Consider the following 20,431-nt stretch of genomic DNA (forward strand, 5'->3'; position numbering starts at 1 on the left):
AAGTGAAGAAGATTGCAAAAACAAACTAGAAATACAAAATGGGAAAGGCTGAGATTGAAGAGACCACATATGAAAAAGTCTGAACTGTTTATCCAGAAATCATTTAAATCTTCTAGACAAAGTGTGGAAGCAATAAAACAGGCAGATAAAATGTTATGGTGTATAGTTAAAATCACAGAACCTATGCTACATTTATCAATGTACGGTACGAACAAGTTCTCACAGTGTGCAGTTTTGGTTGCCACATTACAAAAAAAAAAAAGATATTGCCGATCTGGAATCGGTCCAGAGAAGAGAAAAAAGATACATTACAGGGCATAAAGCAATATCTGTCGGAGCTTGACTATACACCCTAAGATTTTGGGACAAGTTTGGCTTTACTAAACAGGCTTCTCAAGCTGGGAGAGATTCCTGAATCAAAAAGGTACCACATACCAAATGGGATAAAGTGGGCTGAACAAACCCCTCGTTCTAAACTTTTTTTATATTCTAACGCCAAGTAGGGAATTCTAGATTATTGCATTTTTAAGATATTAAGAAGGAAAAATCAAACATTCTAGCACAACCACATCAAAATGGTTTCCTCTGGAAGAAGGCTGTCTGCTAAAGTGCTCTAAGTTTTAATAGCTTTGCGGCATGGTATGGGGATTACTCTCTTTTTGAGGGCTTTTCAAATATGGCATTGTAAGTAAATATTTCTAAGCTCTCCTTGTACGATATTATACTAAAAAGAAATGTTTTTCTTTTTCAGGAAGCTCAGGCCACCATACCTTACTAGCCCTCATTACATCAACCAGTTCTTCATACATTGTGTCTCTGTTCTTCTCAAGGAAGCCTTTACTTTTGTACTCCACCTGCATAAAACATTTCAAACATTTAGTGTATGCTTAAAAAAAAAACAGTTCACAAGTTGAAGATTTATATAGTTGTGACTAATAATCATTAAACTGATCCCAGATCCGAAGGCAAGAGACTATAAATCAATGACTTGAGCATGAAATACAAATATCACAGCAGCTACACATTTTAAAGTGAATAATTTATACAGTATGTGCTGAGTGCCATCTATAGGCTATGGGAAGGATTACACCAACATATGTGGTGTAATGTGGTCAGTGGTACAAATACAGTAGGCTTTGCAAAACAAATTCTGGCTGTTTTCTCAGTTAAAAACAAAAAGGTCAAAAAGTAGCTAGACATTTGGTTTCTTATTTGCTTGAAATGAATAATTTTGTAAATCTCCAATATAAACTTGCAATTTTTTTAAATTGTTTTTTCCAACCTCTACTGTGAAATAAAAATTAACAGTAAAGGGAAGGTGTGGCCAGATTTTTTTCATTGAATACTATAACCATATCAGTGATTCAGCAAAATGAAAATTCCATCTTAAGGAATAAGCCCCTTAAAACTGATTCGGGCTAATGATTTTCTGCCCCGGGTATCACAGCAGTCCGTTAGTGTTACTGCCTCGCAGCGCTGCGGTCCTGGGCTCCATTCCAGACCTGGAGTGCTATCTGTGTGGAGTTTGCATGTTCTCCCAGTGTTCATCTGGGTTTCTTCCCACAGTCAAAGGACATACTTGTAGGTTAACTGGTTGCTGTGAAATTGGCCTCGGTGTTAATGTTAGCATGTATGGGTTTGTGACTGCCTGCCCTGAGATGGTACTGGATTCCTATCCTGGGTGCACCCTGCCCTACACCCGTTACTTGCCAGAACAGGCTTCAGCTCCCCCATGACCCTGAACTGGAAGAAATGCGAAATGGGTGGCTGGATGGATTTTCTCCCTCAGAGAGAGTTAAAAATGTCCTTCACAAGTGTGTCTTTACAAAGTCTCAGTTTTTTTACCTTATCAGCAAAGTGTTGAATCACAAATGATTCGTTGGACATCCTTGGCTTTTCAAAAAGAGGGTTCTTGTCCACATAGTTGTTATATAGCTTCTGTAGCCAATTCTGGTCTGTCCCCTGTGGAAACTGGACAGAGAGGAAATTAATCTCAACAAAATGTGGTCTTCTGTGCTTCCTGGCGACTTTCTCCTCACAGAAACTTAAGAGTCTTTTGTTCAATGTTTAATTCTAAATTAGGTATTAATTATTCAGCATCAAATAACGAATAACAGAGATCTTATCACTTCTCCATACTCAGCAATACTGGGAAATGCTTCACCAGGAATAACAACACCCAGGAATTAAGTGTATTGAAAAATGTTTGAGCGTTTTGGTCATTTGGCTTAACATGCTTGGCTCAGGATGGCCACAGGCCGAACAGTCTGTGACCAGCCAGCAGAGTGAATAGCAACCATGCGGGGGCTGCACAGGTGGAGATGTGTTGGAGGAGGGAGACATAACCACAAATGCAAATGAGCTTACATTCAGTATTTATAGTTTTGCAAAACCTCAGGAATGACCGATTTAAAACAGCTGAGGCCAGTTGAACCTGGCTGCTGTTAATCCTCCTGAATGTTCATGGTTAATTCCATTTAAAATATTTTTCTTGGAACAGCTGATTGAAAAGAAAAATGGAATTTCATTACCAGGCACTCCAAGACAAATGGAATTTCATTACCAGGCACTCCTCATCCAGCAGATCCAAAATGCCCATCTTAGCTTCAATGAGGTCAATGACAGGTTGGTTGTCATAGAAATCAATTAATGTCCAGGGAATGTCCTCTTTCATATATTCTTCTTGCTCCAATTTAAACACATGCTAATGGAAGGCAATAACATTTTAAGCTTAATAAGTGCATAATGAAGTTCTAGGAAAAACAGAAATATTCATAAGGTCTGAAGGCATATTATTTGGAAGGGATAGTAACATACCAGGTTAAATTGCTGCTGTAGCTTTTCATTTGCATAGTTAATGCAAAACTGTTCAAAACTGTTGACTTCGAATGTTTCAAAGCTAAAATGAAGAACAAGAGTGATGACAAACTAAATGAGAGACATTCTATGTGTGTCAATTAAGATGCAGTAAGAACATAACATTTTGCTTTGTCAAAATTTAGAGCAAAAAAAACCCACTGAAATAAATATATAAGGAATGTTACAAACAGGAAGAGGCCAACCAGCCAAAGTAGTTTGTTTGGTTTTTAGTACCCTGTGGATCTCATCCAGCTGTTTCTTGAAAGACGCCAGGATATCGGCTAAGGCAACATGGTTGAGTAGCTTGTTTTAGACAGATTGTTATTATTTCCATATAATGTACAACTGCTATGGAATTTATATGCCAAAATAAAATGCAGGCATTAAAATAATTTGCTTCTTATTTCAGTGGATATCTGAGAATTGTGAAACTCACAAGATAATTAAAGATTTTCTTTTTAAAAACAACCTGACCAATAAATCCTTACCCATAAATATCCAATACTCCAATAAACGAATGCTGCTTTCCGGGGAACTTCAGAGCCCTGTTGATCTTGTCGATGACACAGTCAAAGAGGTGGGCGTAGATCTGCTTGGCGAGGGCATCCCGGGCATTGATGGCACGGTCCCTGGTCATGGGCTTGACCACAGTCTCCGAGACCAGGACGATCTTCCTACTGCACAGCCAGCGCGCGACACTCTCAGCACTGACGTCCAGCAGCTCACAGAACTGGGCCAAGTGCCTGTCGCTGGACTGATTCCATCATGCACAAAGAAAACAAGCCACAAGGTCACAAATAAAAAGGGCCCTAAGAGGACTTGGCAACTGAGACCCATTTAACTTCAGCCAAAATATGCAAGAAAAAGTGCTTTTTAATAGACATTTAAACGGCAATGCAAGGACAGTCCCTAGACGTAGCCCTGAAACACACAACAAAGGTGTACTTACACTGACAGATGACTTGTCATCACCGACAGCTTTAATTTGCACATTTCCCAAGTGTAGAATCCCTGCCAACACTTTGAATGCATCCATCTGAAAATCCTCTTTTAATCCTGAGAATAATTAAGACCCATTTTGTTTTTTCCCAATAAAACAGTATAATAATTAAAACATTATTTTAGCACCACAAAATGAAATGGGACTGAACAGTCATCTAACCATTTCCACAAAACATAATATACCACCACTTGAACATTTACCAAATTCAATATCAATTCAGATTTTTTCAATTTCCATGTACACTGTACCTATACAGTTTTAACACACTTAACGCAGCATCAAACTTTGTGCATCAACATGACGATCATTGGATGGAGAGAATACAGATGCTTCTGAAACCTTATTTATACTTTCTGAATAAAATGCACTTGTATAACTATCGCTTACCAAGCAATGAGAAAGTTCTCCGAGTTTCATTCATGTCAGCTTTGTCATCAACTCCATCTATGTATGTGTTACCTCCCATACTGGTGTACCTGAACTCATCTGCACTCACTGTAAAACATGCAAAAGAAACAGGAAACTGCTACATTTTGCATGTTTTTTGCTGCTCAGAAGCCTTGTTTAATATGTACACGTGCAGAACGCAATTCATGTAAAATGTGCAGGGGTATTTTTTACATAATTATTATTTTTACATCATAATTTTAATTATTTTGAATATAGGCCATCTTGGAAAACAAGAAAAGAACAAAATTAGGAAACATCTCACTTCAGTGCTTTAACTGCAGGGAGCTTTGTAGTTCAGCCTTTGAAATTGTGCAGCCAACTAATTCATATATTATTCAGTAGCAAAATTATGTACAGTACAAGCATCCTTCAGAACAAAGTGGGGTAGAGAGCAAAGGATAAAAGACCAGAGACTAGACAGAGTGTGTCTGCGGTCAGTGGTTGTTCCATTAATACTTACACAGTCTGAAATTCTTGAATTCTGGCTGGTCTGCAGAAGCACACAGCTGATAGAATATGTGATAGTTCCTTTCGTTCTCTGACTAAAGAAAGAACTGGCTGTTTATGGAAATGTTGTAATTATTACAATACAAAGAAAAGAGCAAATACAGATTTTCTGCATAATTTAAGATAAAACTGCATTCACACCAAAGTTGAAAACCAGTTACCCCTTTGAATTCTTGCCACCATGAAAAAAAAGTTTAATGAGATTTAACAGCCTAGAACAAAAAAATACTAACAACCATGAATTCATACGAAAGGCATGAATTAATAGGCATAAAAACTTTGCTCAAGCCAAAAACTTGCTCAAGAAAGTGCAGTGATAAGGAAAGAACAGAGATATGATCAAAACAAAACATTACCTGAAAAACTACTCTGGATTTTTCCAGAAGGTATGTTCTCATGTTTGCTCCAATGATCTGATTCCTCCTATCAAAACTGATCTCAGTGTACTTCCCAAAACGGCTACTGTTGTCATTCCTTGTAGTCTTTGCATTACCAATGGCCTGACAGCAGAAGGACACAGGAACACTCACTTAAAATTATTCTTATATATAAATCAAAAGAATCATGTTTCTTTGTGTGCAATTCTCCTTTTCCCCAGCTGAAATGGGATCTTTGGTGATCTACAATGATCAGATGAGCCCATTATAAATTCTCTAAGCCATTTCTGTTACCTGCACTTTTCAAGAGTTTAAGCCTGCAGTGATCAATCAAAATAATAGGGGCAAAATCAGCACCGACTGATTTGCATGACCTAAGACCAAACATCTTGTACATCAACACATTTAGTAGACGATAGCGAAAGCTTTTAGTGAGAAACAAGAAACAGAATCTCACATTGTCCCTCTAAAACAGTGTATTCATTTTCTGTGCTTTTATGCCAAGCAAATACGATCTGTTATTTTCTATCCTTGTATTGAACTAGAAATCCTCCATCTAAACACATTTCCAGCAAAGATATCCGAGATCCAGATCTTTTAACGTTATTTCCCAGATAAAAGTAATAGCATTGCAACATCAGAACTGTGCTTATGTCATTCAGAAATAAGTAGAAAGGACAAAAGAAACGAACCCACCTCTGTGATGGGGTTTGACGCCAGGACCTTGTCTTCCACACGCGTCTTGCTGCTGGATTTACTAACCGTGGCGAAATACCTCATGGCGTACCTGGCCGACACTGTCTTCCCTGCTCCCGATTCCCCACTCACGATGATCGACTGGTTCTTACTGTTCCTGGAAACCCACCAACAAACACTAATCAACGCCTCAGCTGGGCTTCTTTTACAGGATCGAGCCTCTCTCTCAGAAAGACATAAAAGGAAGTTGTAAACCTCAGTTTTAAGTCCCTGGAAGTTAACATCACAGAGGACTTAACCTGGACCCACCACCCCAACATCATTGTGAAAATAGCACGGCAGCACCTATTCTATCTCTGCAGGCTAAAGAAGTTTGGCATGCCATCACATATCCAGGACAACTTCTACAGGTGCACGACTGAGAGTATCCTGACTGGCTGCATCACTGCCTTGTATGGGAGCTGCTCCGCCCCAAAGTCAACACAGCTCATTACCAACTGTGAGCTACCAAACATTCAGGATATCTACTCAGCTAGATGTCTGAAGAAGGCCAGGTCTATTCTCAAGGACCCCAGTCATCCAAGTCATAAACTATTTTCTCTCCTCCCGTCAGGTAAACGGTATCGAAGCATTCGGTCCAAGTCCAACAGATTACGGAAAAGCTTCTTCCTCCAGGCAATAAGACTGCCAAGCAGCCAAGCTGCAGTCACCTTCAGCAACCACCCTAATGGTCTTTGTTAAATGGTGAAGTTACATTCCATTGTAATGGAAAACATTGTGGCAGTTTTCCATCGTATTTGGAACACTGCATTTGGACATAACGTACTGCATACACCCTGGATATGAAGCAGTTCTATTTATATTGTTTTTTTCTTCATTTTTTATTGCACTATTATTATGTTACCTTATTCTGTAGTTTTTAATTTTGTGATTTTTATTTTTATTCCCCCCGGTAAGCTCGCACGAAAGATATTTTGATTGCCAATTGCAGTTACCGCTGCACGCTGTATTGTTGTGCATTTGAGAAATAAAAATATATGGTTGATTGCTTAATTGAACTTCTAACGCTGCCAAACTGTGATCCTGGAATGTAAGGATGCTTCAAAATAAGAAGCTGTCCTGTCATTTTCTGGGGATCAATGTCGCTTTTACAGTGCTGAAAGCTCACCTGGCCATCTGTTTGTAAGCCTCCTCTGCCACAGCAAATATATGAGGGTCCATGTCGCCCATGTTCTGCCCAGAGTAAGCATGGATAATGGCATCTCCATATATTGGCAACTGTTTGTATGGGTTAATGGCCACAAGGATAATACCTGAACAAGAGAAACACAGCAAAGCTAGAAGTGTTCAGCTTTTGTCTAGCCTGCATTAAATCCATTGAAAGGGTTAGGTTGTCCTTGTTTTAGGATTATGATAAAACAATTTATACACTTTATTTAATGACAGCATCCTTCTGAGAGTCAACAAAATTCTTGTGCTAGATGAAGCCTCACCGCAGTAGGTGTAGATGATTTTGGAGTCCACAAAGCGCACTTTGAGGTTGTGCAGGACGGCCGGCTCATGGAGGTAACTGAGAGCAGTGAGGTCATTCTCCCCCACTAGGATGTCGGGGTTTCGGAGAGGAGGCAGGTCCTTATCGCCCAATTCGAGAGGATATTTTAATTCCTAAAAAGAAAGTAGGGCACAGGAGGGATGAATGAATAAAAATGCAACCAGAAAAAAAGTCTAAATGCAGTTTTATCATTACAGAAAGCAACTTACTCACCGTACCATCCTCCAGCTGCAGGTCTAAAACATTTTCTCCAGGCTTGAAATCTTTCAAAATCTCTGCTGATTTCCAGACATCTTCTGGATCCGGAATCCACACTCTATTGAACTATACAACACCAGGCAATGAAAGAGAGAGAGAGAGCTGTGCACCTAAACTGATGACTCACTGCTGTCTGAAATTCATAACGAAAAGCAGGAAAACACTAACCCATTCAGAGAATACCTTAAATACCAATTAAAACCCAGTGGTATACAGTACATTCAGAAATAACTTTCTAATTAATCAACTAAAAAGTATCTACCTAGAGGTAGCACAAAACAAAATTCAAAGAATTACTTAATGCACATTTCTATGAAAGAAATAGGAGTGCTCAACCCTTGATAATATGAAACTGGTGGAGGTGACTGGCTTAATCCAATTCAACCAGCTTGATGCTAAAAGTCAAGTTCAGGGATCAGTCTATGGATGGCATTTTCTGTGAATAATCTAGCAAATTCTGGGTTTCTAGTTTGGATGTTACGGTGAAGTGAAACATTAGTTTCTTAAGAGACATGCAAAAACATTTAATACTACCCCCTGAAAAAAGAATAACTATTCTATTATTTTTCCCCATGTAAATCATGTACAAGACGGAGTGATTTTACACACAACCCATGAAAAGTGCCTTGCAACACAAAGTGAAATCTGATTTACTTCCACATTTATCAATGCACTGCAATAATTATGGAAATGGGTAATAAAATACTTGCAAAATAACACACGCTTATTATAAATATACAAAATTAAACTCAAGGATCAAAGATAAAAATCTACTTTGGAAACTAATTTTTAGTAGACACCTACAAACTACAGTAGACAGTTACTGTATATTACCACATTGACAAACATTTACAACACCATGTAAAGAAAAGGTGCAAGATGTATGGTAACTAATCTTGTAACTCTCAGACCAGAAAACACGATTAATTTTTCTGTCTGGTTATACTTGAAAGGTTTTCGTGCAACTGAAAGCACCACTGAAGCTTGAAATGACGATTTCCCTATTTTGAATGTCTATTAGATTTTGTAATAAGACTCCTTTGCCTTCTCCGTTCTATTGCATTATAAGCCTCTTGTTAAGGTTCTGAATTATTAATTAATTATTAATGCTTAAAAAAGAAACAGCTAACGTCGAGGTCAAGACAGTACAGCATGTCACAAGAATCATAATAAAAATGTATCCATTTACCCTAAAAGAAAATCAAATGACTGCTTTTCATTTAATCTATTTCGATTTTTTTTATAAAACCTTACGCCTCCCTTTTTGAAAAGTACGCTACAAAGATTTATAAACTCTATAGATAATTATTCTTAGAAATTATACCTAAAATGTCACAAGTCATTCTTCGCTTTTACGTGTTTTGTTCGGGAGTCGTTGCTGACATACCATATGGTTGTAAGCAAAGCGTGTAAAAATATATTTTTGAGGAGTTGCTTAAAACCGTCGCCTAAAACAAGGCTGAAACTATATAACACCTTGTTAAACGGTATCGACCTGTGGAAAACATACATAACTTTAGTTACTTTTTTTTTGTTTACATAAAGTAGGCTATGCATTTCCAAAATGCAGGAGATCCGTTTTCCCTGGTGTCCGTAACCATGTGGTCCTACGGTACGTACATTCAAAAACTGACAAATGGGTAACTACCGCAATCACCCACCACGTCAAAAGAAAAATATGATATGGGAGAACGATTTACTTATTAAATAGAACACCCCGACAGGTCGATAAATAAGCAAATCATTTTAAAACTTCCGCCAGACATATTTCGTGAACAGGTGCGTCCTGCTCCGGCTGCACTTTTTTGCTAGAAAAGCGCTCCTACCTTGGTGTACAACTCCGACAGAGCCATGGCAACAGGCACTTACAGGGGTAAAAGCAAAACTTTACTATCTGTTTCGAACATCTGGGAAGTCTAACATTTAAGCCATTGTTCCCTGATTAAATAACAATGGATTCCCGAAAAGCGTTTATGAAAGTTTGTTCTGATTTGCCATCAGGAAAGTGATGCATTAATACGACACAAAGAAACTCCCTCCGTCGTCCACCTGTGCGGCACGGAGTTCCTCCTGAACTTTGTTCTTCTCTCCGCCCATGATCCGTCTTGTGACAAATGGCGCTGCTGTTTGGGTGTGTTCATTTGCACAGGGATCGAAACAATATAAAGCAAACAGGATACGTTTCATTGGATTTACAGTATCTGAGTACAAGCGGTGAAGTAGATAGTAAGCGTATGGTCATTCCCTTGAGTTCAGCAAAACTGAATAGGCATTATGGAAGAAACGGTTATCAGCTCTTCTCAATGATCATGGTTTCTCTATAAAAACAAAGGCTACAAAGAATAAATCTATGCATAGGTAGCTTTCATTTTTAGATTATTTTGTGTTTGGACTGTTTTGAAATACAAAGTTGAATGGAATTAGATCCATTATTGACCAAAGTCCAGGTGGCAAGGTGGCTAGCGTAGCTGCCATGTAGTACTGGGGCCCCCAGTTCAAATGCTAGGAGTTTGCATGTCTCCCCTTTTTGTGTGGGTTTCCACTGGGAGCTCTGGTTTCCTCCCACAGTTCAAAGACTGCGGTAGTAGGTTTACTGACATCTGGGAAAATCGGTCCTGGTGTGAGTCTCTGTGTTTGCCCTGCGATGGACTGGCATCCCGTTTAGGATGTACCCAGCCTTGTGCCCAGCCTTCTTGCCAATATAGACCTCAGCTCCCCTGCGACTTTGAATTGGATGAAGCGGTTAGAAAATGGATGGATGAATGGATTCCTAGAATTTCTATATTGATAGAAAGATGGGTTAAGCCCATGTGTGCCCATTTAAATGTCTATGAGTGTTTTTAAGAACAGGCATAATTCCTTTCAGAAAATAACCTGCCCCCATTAGAATTCAGTAAATTACACAGACAAGCAAGACAAATATAATTTCTATACAGTGCTGAATTTCTTTATTTGTTTATACAAGTTTGACAGTATTTGTACCTCATTACATTTTGCTTTCCATGGTGAACACAATTACTAATTGAAGCTACTAGGAACTACAACAGTTTTAAGATTTTTGACTTAAACATATCAGTCATTGGCTATGGAACAGTTTCCAAATTGAATGCTTCTCTAGCAAAACCAGATTGGTTTACAATTTATTTTAATTTATTTTTGCACCATTTTTATTTACAATTGGAGATACAATGATGACAAGACTGCACACCCATACTGTCTCATAAAAAGGACTGAAGTTCTTACTTTAAGATTAACAGATTGGTAAAAGTGAAATAAAATACCGAAATAATGATTTCAAAATTGGCCAAGTAATATTAAGATTTGAAAGCCATCCAAGATCTTCAGTGTTGACACAGAACCTAGAGGTCAATGTCACAGAGGCATTTCCACACAATCTGAAATACTTACAATGATAAAAGTAAAATAGTCACAACATATTTGACAGAGGTTTTGGTGAAAAATCCTTTTTGAAGCACAATCCTATTAGTGTTTACAGTATCCAGATCTCCTCCAGAAACTGTCTCCTTCCAGTTGGTGTCACCTTGTTGTTTCACTAAGTAGACTATTATTATTCAGCATGGAAGAACAATACTGTAGGTACTGTAACATCTATAGCCGTTCTTTAAACTTACAATCTGATACATTGCGATTTTCTAGCTGATTAAACCCAAATCTTGCAGACTCAAATCTTAAAATAAAAAGGACTATATTCTGAAATCATTTTTTGTTCAAAATGTTCAACTCCTGTTAAAAGCTTAAAATCCTTTTCCCCCAGAGTTATTTGTTAATTTTAAAATGGTTCTTCAGAAATTTCATATTCACCTTCTACTGTAGCTTATCTGTAATACCTGAAATCTTAAGGAGAACAAAAGGTCTCGGGCAGAATAGTTTTTTGATAAGCTCACACTGTACAGCTTCTTGTCAAATGACTAACAAATAGCGATGACATATATAAAATTAACATGGTCAGTTATACTGTGGGAACATCCAGTCGTATAAGGTGTGCTCCACTGGTTTGGCATAGTATCTGGTAGCTATTTGTGCTGTGGTGGAAAAAAGTGAACTTTTTATGATACTGTTGCCAAGTTAAGGATTTGCACATTGTCTAAAAAATATTTTACAATAAGATATATCTATAAACATATCCATACTATGGCCAAAACCATAATGAATTAATAATGTGACTGAAATTTTTGATTATTTTGTGATCATCAAATATTCACAATGTTCAAAACTTCTTAAGATAACTGTGTGCTGCAGATAAAGTGTTGTTCTTCTAGGGCTATCAACAATAGCATTTTAAATGAGAAAAATTATGAAATCCCATTTGTTTAGAAAGAGAAATCTAGAAAGAACTACCAATACAAAGGCTGTGGAACAAGATGTATGCTTGTTTTTCCAAAAAGTTTCTGACTCAAACAGATGAAATTACATGACTTAGTTTAAACTAACAATTTCAATACGATTAACACATACCAGCCATTATCTGTAACAGCAAAATGCTCATCGAATAGAAACTGAACAAGCCTTAAGTGAAACTAACAACTCATACAAATGATCCACAATCTATGCCTTATCCTGACTGTGCCTTATTATTTAAATATGACTTAAAGAATGTATAGTTCATCTGTTACAGATACTCTCTCACCATGATTTACTTAAATTTCTAATCATACAGTATATATTTAAAACACGCATTGAAATACTGATCTTGATGTCATGGATGATATTATATAACTGCTACAATGTATTCTACCATTCATAATCAGGATTTTACAATGCTCTAACTCAAGAAATGATATGTAACCGGCTTAGTGATATAACACAATATTGCACAAATGAAGCAGAACCACCCAGCCTCCTGCCCCAACCAAAACACGATATCAGAAACTGAACTAGAAATTCAATCATCAGGTAAGGCTTTCACAAGAGAATGTATTGCAAGTAAAACCAACAAATGTTTAGTATGAAAAACAATAGAACAAAAACATTCAAGCTGTTTAAGACTTTAAATAAATATTTTCTCATATATTCCAGTTCTGTGCAACATGGTGATACCATACACATTTCATTACAAAGGAGAGTAACACATTATAATGTCAGAAGGCAAACATACTGTATTTCATGTCCACAGTGGTCCCAGTGACACTGATATGAACCTGACCATATACAGAGAACAAACAGGAAATATGAAATGCCCAATTAGTTCAAACTATATTGCCTTTAAACAAAAATAAACATACATCAATGCACTTCTTAAACATTTTTATGGGACTCTGAGGATATGTACATTTTTGTAACATTCACAGGAGTTCTGTATTCCTTGCTTGTAGGCATGGGCAGCTTAATTAGCATATATACTGTAACATGCTGACAAAGGTTAGTGTTACAACAGATCTTGACTGCAAAATGAAATTAAGACAAGACTGAGATGAACTTGGCATGTGATAACCTAGTTTCCTTTTATTCTATCCTCTTGAGAATTAAACATTTTTAGAATTCATTTTAGGGGTCAGTCCAATATATCTATAAGAAGAGACAGAATATCTACCTGTCATAACAAGTTTGCATGTTTTGTGTATCTCTGCAGTATGTAAATTAAATAGTACTGCTAATGGGGTTTCCGTCTTCAGATGCATAACCAGAAAAATATCAGAGTAAGCTAACTTTTTAAAAGGCCTGTCTTGCATACTAAAGATTACTACTACATTATCACACTTTCTAAAAAAAAAAGCATGTCAGAGGTTTTATTCAATATGTTTTAGATAAGCAATTATACAGATCTAAATTCTTAAACATCTGCAAAGTGATATCTGAATTACAGCAGAGAACATAATTCCTCGATAACAAAAGGTGAAGCATTGGTCCACTATGCTGACTGTGTTATCTAACCGCTAAACTCTGCGTTCAAGGAAATGCATATATCCTGTTAAAAGCCAACAAACATTTATTTAAATGAAACATGCTCAGAGTGTTTTTAGTATGGGGCCAATGCAATTCCTCATTATTTATACTCCAAAAAATAATTTAAGTTGTTCATAAACGTTTAATGAGCTTTTTTTAAAAAAACAAAATGTAACCTTTATCTTACATTAAGTACTGTAGCCAGTCTGCTTTTGTCATCTGTCACCTGTCTCACAGGTCATGGTAGAAGAACTGAAACAGATTGAACTGGCTCTCCTGATTGAGTGACATGACTGTGACAGATACAAGATTACTTTCAGAACATTAGCATAAGGCAGCAGGATACCCCAGTTATGGAGAAGAAGTAGTAACTACAACTATAACCATAAGCACATACTAGTGCACTAAGTCTTTACGAATATGGCCCTTTCTGAAACGCCTGAGTCACACCTGAAATCTCTGAACATAATGGATGATAATATTTTGATGCAAAAGAAATTATATATACAGTCTGTGATCATATTAGTGAGGTCCTTTCCTGACACTTCTTTCCTTTAAAATCTCTGGGGCATTACCACGTACCCCACCATTACCCACTTGACCTACAGTACGTCTCCTAGACGTGTAACAGTGACACCTGCAGTAAATTAACCTAATGTCTGAATTGTAAACAAATTGATATTTAGGAGAAGTATACCATAAAACTCTGCACTGCAGTGCTAAATAAGTACCATATGCTGCATATGCGAGTTACACAAGACACAGTAGCTATCTAAGTGTGCTAAAATCACAATTCTAACAAATAAACATCTATATTAAATAGTAGACTAACGAACCATTTTTTAATTCTACATAATTCTGACAGAAATATTCAAATTATTCTCTATACTGCCAGTTTCCTTTTCCAGTTTTTAAATTGGTTCTTAGCATGACTGATTTCCCAGTTGTTTCTTTTCGCGATTCAAAGGGAAAATTCAAGATCATACAAATGCAATATCAGATGCTTCTTCTTCTTTGCATGATAAATATTATGACCAAGGCCTTAAGCATTGTGATGCAATACAAAGTTAGGCAAATGCTTAAAATCTGCATCTCCTATGATATACACTATAATAAACATGATAAATATGAAAGTGTTTCCTTAACAGCAACTGATCGTCTTGAGAAACAAGTTGTCATCACCATGCATTGTGTATTAAAACACACCATCATTCACAAACTGCAAGAGGGAAGGGAAGATTATGCATGTCAACATCCCTCCTCGTGACAATCTCACATCCTTACTAGTCCCTCATTCAAATCAACACATTTTGCTTAAGCCTGAAAAAAATGTAAAATGTCTCAACTTTGTATTGCCTGTTGAAGACTTATATTCGGATTTCTACAGGGACACTACCTAAAGTGGCATTTCATAACCCAGTGTCTGATCTGAAGGTGGTTTGCTTGAAATTTTGGACAAACTGGCTAAATCAGTGATCCCATCGAGCTAGAGGGCAGCTTTACACACGAGTGAGGAATCCTAGGTTGAGGCTGCTGGGGAGCTGAATGGTCTCTAGTGCGAGGCTGGAGGGGTTGAAAGGGAATGTAACTGGGTAGATGGTTTTGGTGTCCATTAGCAACTGCGGCGACTCTTTCCGGTCCCTTAAGCGCGTCTGTTGAGAACACAAACAAGGGAGAACAAGGAGGGAGGGGGTTAGAGAGTCTGCTCGTCACAGAAGAAGAAAAGTTAAATACAATTGGTGGGACAAGAAAAAGATCTGTAACAAAAAGCCTAAATGAATTGGAACACTAGCAGGAAAATTCAAAGTTCATATTCAGCTAAAGAGAACAGAAAGATTTTCACTGGGAATGGAAAATTGTGTTAAATTCGTAGTAGAGACATTTATCTATCAATTATTGCGTCTTCACTAGGTCTCAGTAAAGTGTAATTAGACATTGCCCTCTAATTACAGGATGTTATATATCATTCTTAACCATAATTATTTAAAATACCATTGCTGTGATAAGTGTACACTTCACACATCTCTGTTGACTTGAAAAGAAAAGTGTTGGATGTCTCCTTCAAAAACTGGAAAAGTAACTGTGTGACCAAGTCTATCTTGATCAGCAACACCTGTAGGTTGTGCCTGAGGAACTGGTGAGGCAAAATGCTTAGGCCATGATCTTACATGAAAAGCAGTTCATAAGTGTTTCATAATCGGCAGAGATTTGAAACAGAAGTTTAAAGGGTGCAAAACATAAACAGAGAAAATCTCAAATGCTCTATAGGACACATTACAACATTAATGTAGGACACCAAGGCAAAATACTCCAATAACTCCACTGAGCTTACCTGTATGGTACGTATAAATGTAATGGACACTCGTTCCTCAAACTCGTTTACAGGGGTGTACAGATTCAGCACTTTCACAATCTGTTGATGAAAACAGGTGTCATATGAAACATAAATTTTACTTTAAAACTAAACAAAATAAGCACAAGGATGAACACAACTTTGTCAAAAAACTATGACTGTTTTTCCAGCTTGCTTCTGATTGTTTCATTAGACCATTATCCTTTTTTCTCCCACTAGTATACTTTATGCCAAATGCAAATAAGGTATTTCTTTTTGTACGGGAGTTAAGAATTATCCCCAGGTTAATGTACAGCGCTCCAGAGGTCTTTCTGGGGAGAGCAGCGAACCTGGGCCGTGGACAGCGCGTTGCACATGGAGCAGATGGCCTCGGCATCCTCGTCCGTCTTCTTCTTCACCTGCAGCAGCTGGGCGGCTTGGATCAGGGGCTCCAGGGTCTCTTTAGCTCCGCTCATCATCAGATTCTTGTCTCTCAGCCACTCCTCCAGCTGGCTGACGTTGTACCTGGAGGAAAAAGGAATCTGGTAAGAAGTCTCTTACGCTTTTTCATGCTGTTTCCCTGAAGCACCTTCTGGGATTTCAGTAAGCTATCTTGAGTGGGTCTACACACTAACTCGGGGGTCTCAAATGCAGTTCCTTCCAATAAGTGAATGTCTTGAGGTATCAAGAAAAATCCTACATATGTCCAATTTAGATAATAGTTTGGTTAATCGCTTAAGTGACAAATCAGAAGATATCACTAAGCAATGAATAGCCAGAAGACACCAGGCCCTCCAGGAACTGAGTTTGAGGTCCCTGATCAAAGTACTCAAAAAATACTCCTTGAGGTGCCTTTGTATTCATTTTCAATCCTTTGATCTATGCTGTGTATCTCACAACATTCAAATAAATGGAAGATATCTCTTAAGGTTTTTCATATTGCCAAAACAGTCATTACTTAGAATGAGTAAAACATGGCATTTCCAAACTATTCAAACACCGCACATTGAGCCCACCCCAACGTGTTTTGTTGTGTGAGGGTGTGCCAGAGAGCTGCACACAGGATACAGGCGAAGTGGACAACAAGCGCGCTGTGCGGCAATGTACCTGATCTGCATGCCTTTGCTCCAGGAGCACATGTCCTTGCGCAATAGGAGGTTGTTGAGGGTGACGGCCCCGATGATGTAGAACATCTGCTTGACCACCTGCTTGATGAGCTCAGGGTCCATGCCGTGCTGGCACATGGTGGAGTGGAAGGAGTTGAGCTGGCGCAGAATGGAGTCCAACGTGTAGGTGCCTTCATCTGCGATGCTGGAGGTCCTCTTGCGAAGGCCTGTAGGCTTCACTCCCGACACACCCTGGATCGTCTCGTGCTCCAGCATTCCTGAGACTGCACAGACACACAAGATTGGGATTATTAGGAGGCTATGACTGGTAAAGGCCAGGGGGAAATTTTGCTAGGATATCGGGGTTAACACCCCTTCTCTTATCGACAAACTTGGTTTTACATCTCATTCAAAGGACGGAGCCTTTTTACAGTACAGTATCCCTGTCACTATACTGGGGCATTAGGACCCACACAGACCATAGGGTGAGCACCCCCTACTGGCTCCACTAACACCGCTTCCAGCAGCAACATTAACTTTCCCAGGAGGTCTCCCATCTAGGTACTGGCCAGGCTTCAGTGGGCTGCAAGTAGCGAGTTGCAGGGTGATAGAGCTGCTGGCGTAGCTCCTTCAGAACTATGAAGGATCTCCTTAATCTGCTTTGCTAAGGAATACCCCACACTCAAAAGGAAGACTCTGCTTTTGCATGAGAATATATAGACAGACCATAAAGACCAAACATATTAATTAAAGGGCAATTCACTTTTCTACATTACAGCATTAAGGCAAGTCAGTCTACATTAAGGCAATTCAGTTTCTACATTACATTGCCACTGGTGTTTTTTCACTTCTCGATACCAGTACAGTTAATGATAACTTTAATAAAGCAACTAAATTAAACCATAGCAGCATCACCTCAAACAAAGACTCAGACGTGCAGTGGGAAAGTCCAGTGTTTACCTATCATTGGATGAAGGATGTTCTCCATACACTTAATGAGTTGCTGGTAAATCTGGATGGCCAGGTCACTAAGCACCTGCCTGTATTCGGCCAGGTCAAAGTTGGTGAGGCAGTGGTCATTCTGCCTCGGGGTGTTGTGCTTCATGAAGGACTGAGATGAGCACAAAACAGAGAACAAGTGTTAAGGACTGAGGAGCTCTGGGTAATAAAGCAATTACAAAGCTTCAAAGGAAATCAGTCTATGCTTTACCTCCTCTCCACTGTACTGCTTCAGACAGTGCAGGAACCGACAGGTGTTGGACAACCAGAATGAGACTGTTTCAAAGTCGTCTCCTCTTTTCTGCATAAAGGCAAATTTAAAACAATTTCTTAAAACAATAATCAAACTTTTTTACTTCTAGGTTTTCATTTCTAGGTGTCTACTGCTTCCACGCTGAAAACCTGGACTACAAGAGCCAATGCAACTAGCAGACACAAACAAAAAATAAGATTGAAACTGGCTATCCAATCCCATCCTGAAAGACATCTTCTAATTCCTGACCATTTGGAATTGATTATGTGGTTCATTTAGCAGAAAAGATGCTGTCAGAGAAGTCAGGTTTTCTCCTGAATCTGAGCAACAAGAACTAAATGGTCCATAAGGAAACATATCATTACAGCAGGTGGTAATTCTAATGTTCTCGGTTCTCACACAGCTGGGGAACGGAGCCCTGCTGCATGATCAAAGCCTTCACACTACATAACAGGGTCAGGAGCCACCTCCGACTCTGTCATTACTCCAAACACACACTGCAAAAAACAAGACACTAATGAGCAATTGGGACCTGCCTTTTTCATTACATAGCAAACTTCCACACTCAGCACTCAAAAACACCCTCAGAAAAATCTGTGTATCATAGAATTTTTATTCATATCAAAACGTTTCTTCAGTTGTAAACACAAACCTTCAGCATTACATGTTAGCCAAAGGAATGAATTGCTGAATGTCAGCTATGCTTTTTTACAAAAAAAGTTTTTTAGATGGTCAGAGGTCATCGATAATGGAGGGTGTGAGGTTAAGATCTCCTTATCTACGCGTTTCCTAATGCTGGCTGGGGTAAACCAGGTACGTACCTTTAAGATCTTCTTGATGCCGTTGATAGTGGATGTCAGGAGGGTTCGCACCTTCTGGTCGTCATTGATGTAGTCGGCGTGCCGGAGGCACATGAAGAGAATGTAGGCAGGGAGTCCAGGGATGAGGTTCACTGCAACTCCTCGCGGCTTCAGCTCTGACACACAGAACAGCGTGCACCAAAGTCAGAAACCCTTTTCGTAAAAAGTTCAATTTGTGTGATCTGCCATTATTAGACTTCAGGCGTGAGCTATTTTATGTGAAAAGGCATAGGAATTATTTTTTTAGTGGTGCGAATATGTGTTCATGGATGGTTTTATAGTAGCGCAACACAGAAGTACTATACTTTTTTTTAACAGTACCTAAGCTTCTTTACTGATACAAACTGAAATGGAAAGGTGAGTTTGTCAAAAGGCCAAATAATAAAAACATCTGCAGTCCACGAAATCTCTTGCCTAGAATCAGATTTTTCACAAGCTTGGTCTCGTCATCCTTCTTGTACTCCAGCATTCCCTGAAAGTCCTTCTCCTTCCTGGGGATGTTGACAGGCCTAATGGGCTCATCCACAGTTTGCCCGGGGGACACATTCTCCATCTGACCACCCACTAAGACACCAGCATTAGGAAGGAAAAGAGAAGGGCAGAGGACAAATTATCAGCCCAAAATACATAGAATTGGCATCATCTGCCTGGAGTAGGACATATTTTTGCAGAAATCCTATTTGGGTGAGTGATTAGAATTTATATGACTGTTAAATGTAGTGATAGCAATACCCTTGCAAAATTATTTAAAACAGACCATAAACTTAGTTAATGGTTTAAATTGTTACTTAGGGAACAAATATTATTTATTGGTGAATCAAAACAACTTAAAAATAAACTGTGACTGGGATTGGTGGGGGGTTAAGGATTACAAACTGCAACAATGTACCTTCTAACTCCCCAATCTTCTTTGCAAACACTTTCAGCTGCTTCTTGAGTTTACGGACAGTCTTGTCCTGTTTTTCCAGCTGCTCCATGAGATCCTGAAATCAAGGTACAAATTCCTTAGTCATCCAAGTTTTAGTAGGAACATTCCTTTTGGATCAGACACATAGACACAGGTATTAGTAAATCTGTCATTTGACAGTGCCAGTGAATCAGGTTAACACTTTCTGATTGATGTTATGTCTGTTTTAATCAAGAGTGCTCTGAAGCACGTTCACAATGAATGATGGAAACAAAGCCTTTTCTTGTTAAAGGCATAATGAGATGTATGATGTTAAAAAAATAAAATTATGTTAAAAAATGTGGCACTGAAAACAAATGATCATGACC

The 20,431-nt window shown here is 38.5% G+C and overlaps 2 protein-coding genes across 12 annotated transcripts in view; both read right to left on the bottom strand.

Moving 5' to 3' along the window:
• Positions 1 to 9,764, bottom strand: part of LOC102693543 (guanine nucleotide-binding protein subunit beta-5) — a 47,630-nt gene extending 37,866 nt beyond the window's left edge. For 3 of the 5 annotated variants that reach the window (XM_015342975.2, XM_015342974.2, XM_006628657.3), the window contains exons 1-14: positions 9,529 to 9,764; positions 7,658 to 7,768; positions 7,386 to 7,557; positions 7,061 to 7,205; positions 5,893 to 6,049; positions 5,176 to 5,319; positions 4,773 to 4,854; positions 4,250 to 4,357; positions 3,809 to 3,915; positions 3,348 to 3,613; positions 2,818 to 2,899; positions 2,564 to 2,704; positions 1,846 to 1,971; positions 771 to 854 (exon numbers count right to left, since the gene is read on the bottom strand). In XM_015342975.2, coding sequence (XP_015198461.1) covers positions 771 to 854; positions 1,846 to 1,971; positions 2,564 to 2,704; positions 2,818 to 2,899; positions 3,348 to 3,613; positions 3,809 to 3,915; positions 4,250 to 4,357; positions 4,773 to 4,854; positions 5,176 to 5,319; positions 5,893 to 6,049; positions 7,061 to 7,205; positions 7,386 to 7,557; positions 7,658 to 7,768; positions 9,529 to 9,555 — 1,752 coding nt within the window. In that variant the 5' untranslated portion in view covers positions 9,556 to 9,764. Of the gene's footprint in view, positions 1 to 770; positions 855 to 1,845; positions 1,972 to 2,563; positions 2,705 to 2,817; positions 2,900 to 3,347; positions 3,614 to 3,808; positions 3,916 to 4,249; positions 4,358 to 4,772; positions 4,855 to 5,175; positions 5,320 to 5,892; positions 6,050 to 7,060; positions 7,206 to 7,385; positions 7,558 to 7,657; positions 7,769 to 9,528 lie in introns of those variants that run through there. The other 2 variants (XM_015342976.2, XM_069190513.1) reach the window with 2 other exon arrangements.
• Positions 9,765 to 10,627: 863 nt separating this feature from the next.
• Positions 10,628 to 20,431, bottom strand: part of myo5aa (myosin VAa) — a 69,335-nt gene continuing 59,531 nt past the window's right edge. For all 7 annotated transcript variants that reach the window (XM_069190515.1, XM_069190516.1, XM_069190514.1 and 4 more), the window contains 9 exons: positions 20,046 to 20,139; positions 19,571 to 19,720; positions 19,118 to 19,272; positions 18,255 to 18,344; positions 18,005 to 18,155; positions 17,046 to 17,328; positions 16,289 to 16,463; positions 15,939 to 16,019; positions 10,628 to 15,258 (listed from right to left, as the gene is read on the bottom strand). In XM_069190515.1, the coding sequence (XP_069046616.1) occupies positions 15,106 to 15,258; positions 15,939 to 16,019; positions 16,289 to 16,463; positions 17,046 to 17,328; positions 18,005 to 18,155; positions 18,255 to 18,344; positions 19,118 to 19,272; positions 19,571 to 19,720; positions 20,046 to 20,139 (1,332 nt within the window). In that variant the 3' untranslated portion in view covers positions 10,628 to 15,105. The remainder of the gene's footprint in view (positions 15,259 to 15,938; positions 16,020 to 16,288; positions 16,464 to 17,045; positions 17,329 to 18,004; positions 18,156 to 18,254; positions 18,345 to 19,117; positions 19,273 to 19,570; positions 19,721 to 20,045; positions 20,140 to 20,431) is intronic.

This window comes from Lepisosteus oculatus, chromosome 5, assembly GCF_040954835.1.
Source record: "Lepisosteus oculatus isolate fLepOcu1 chromosome 5, fLepOcu1.hap2, whole genome shotgun sequence".
Lineage (NCBI taxonomy): Eukaryota > Metazoa > Chordata > Actinopteri > Semionotiformes > Lepisosteidae > Lepisosteus > Lepisosteus oculatus.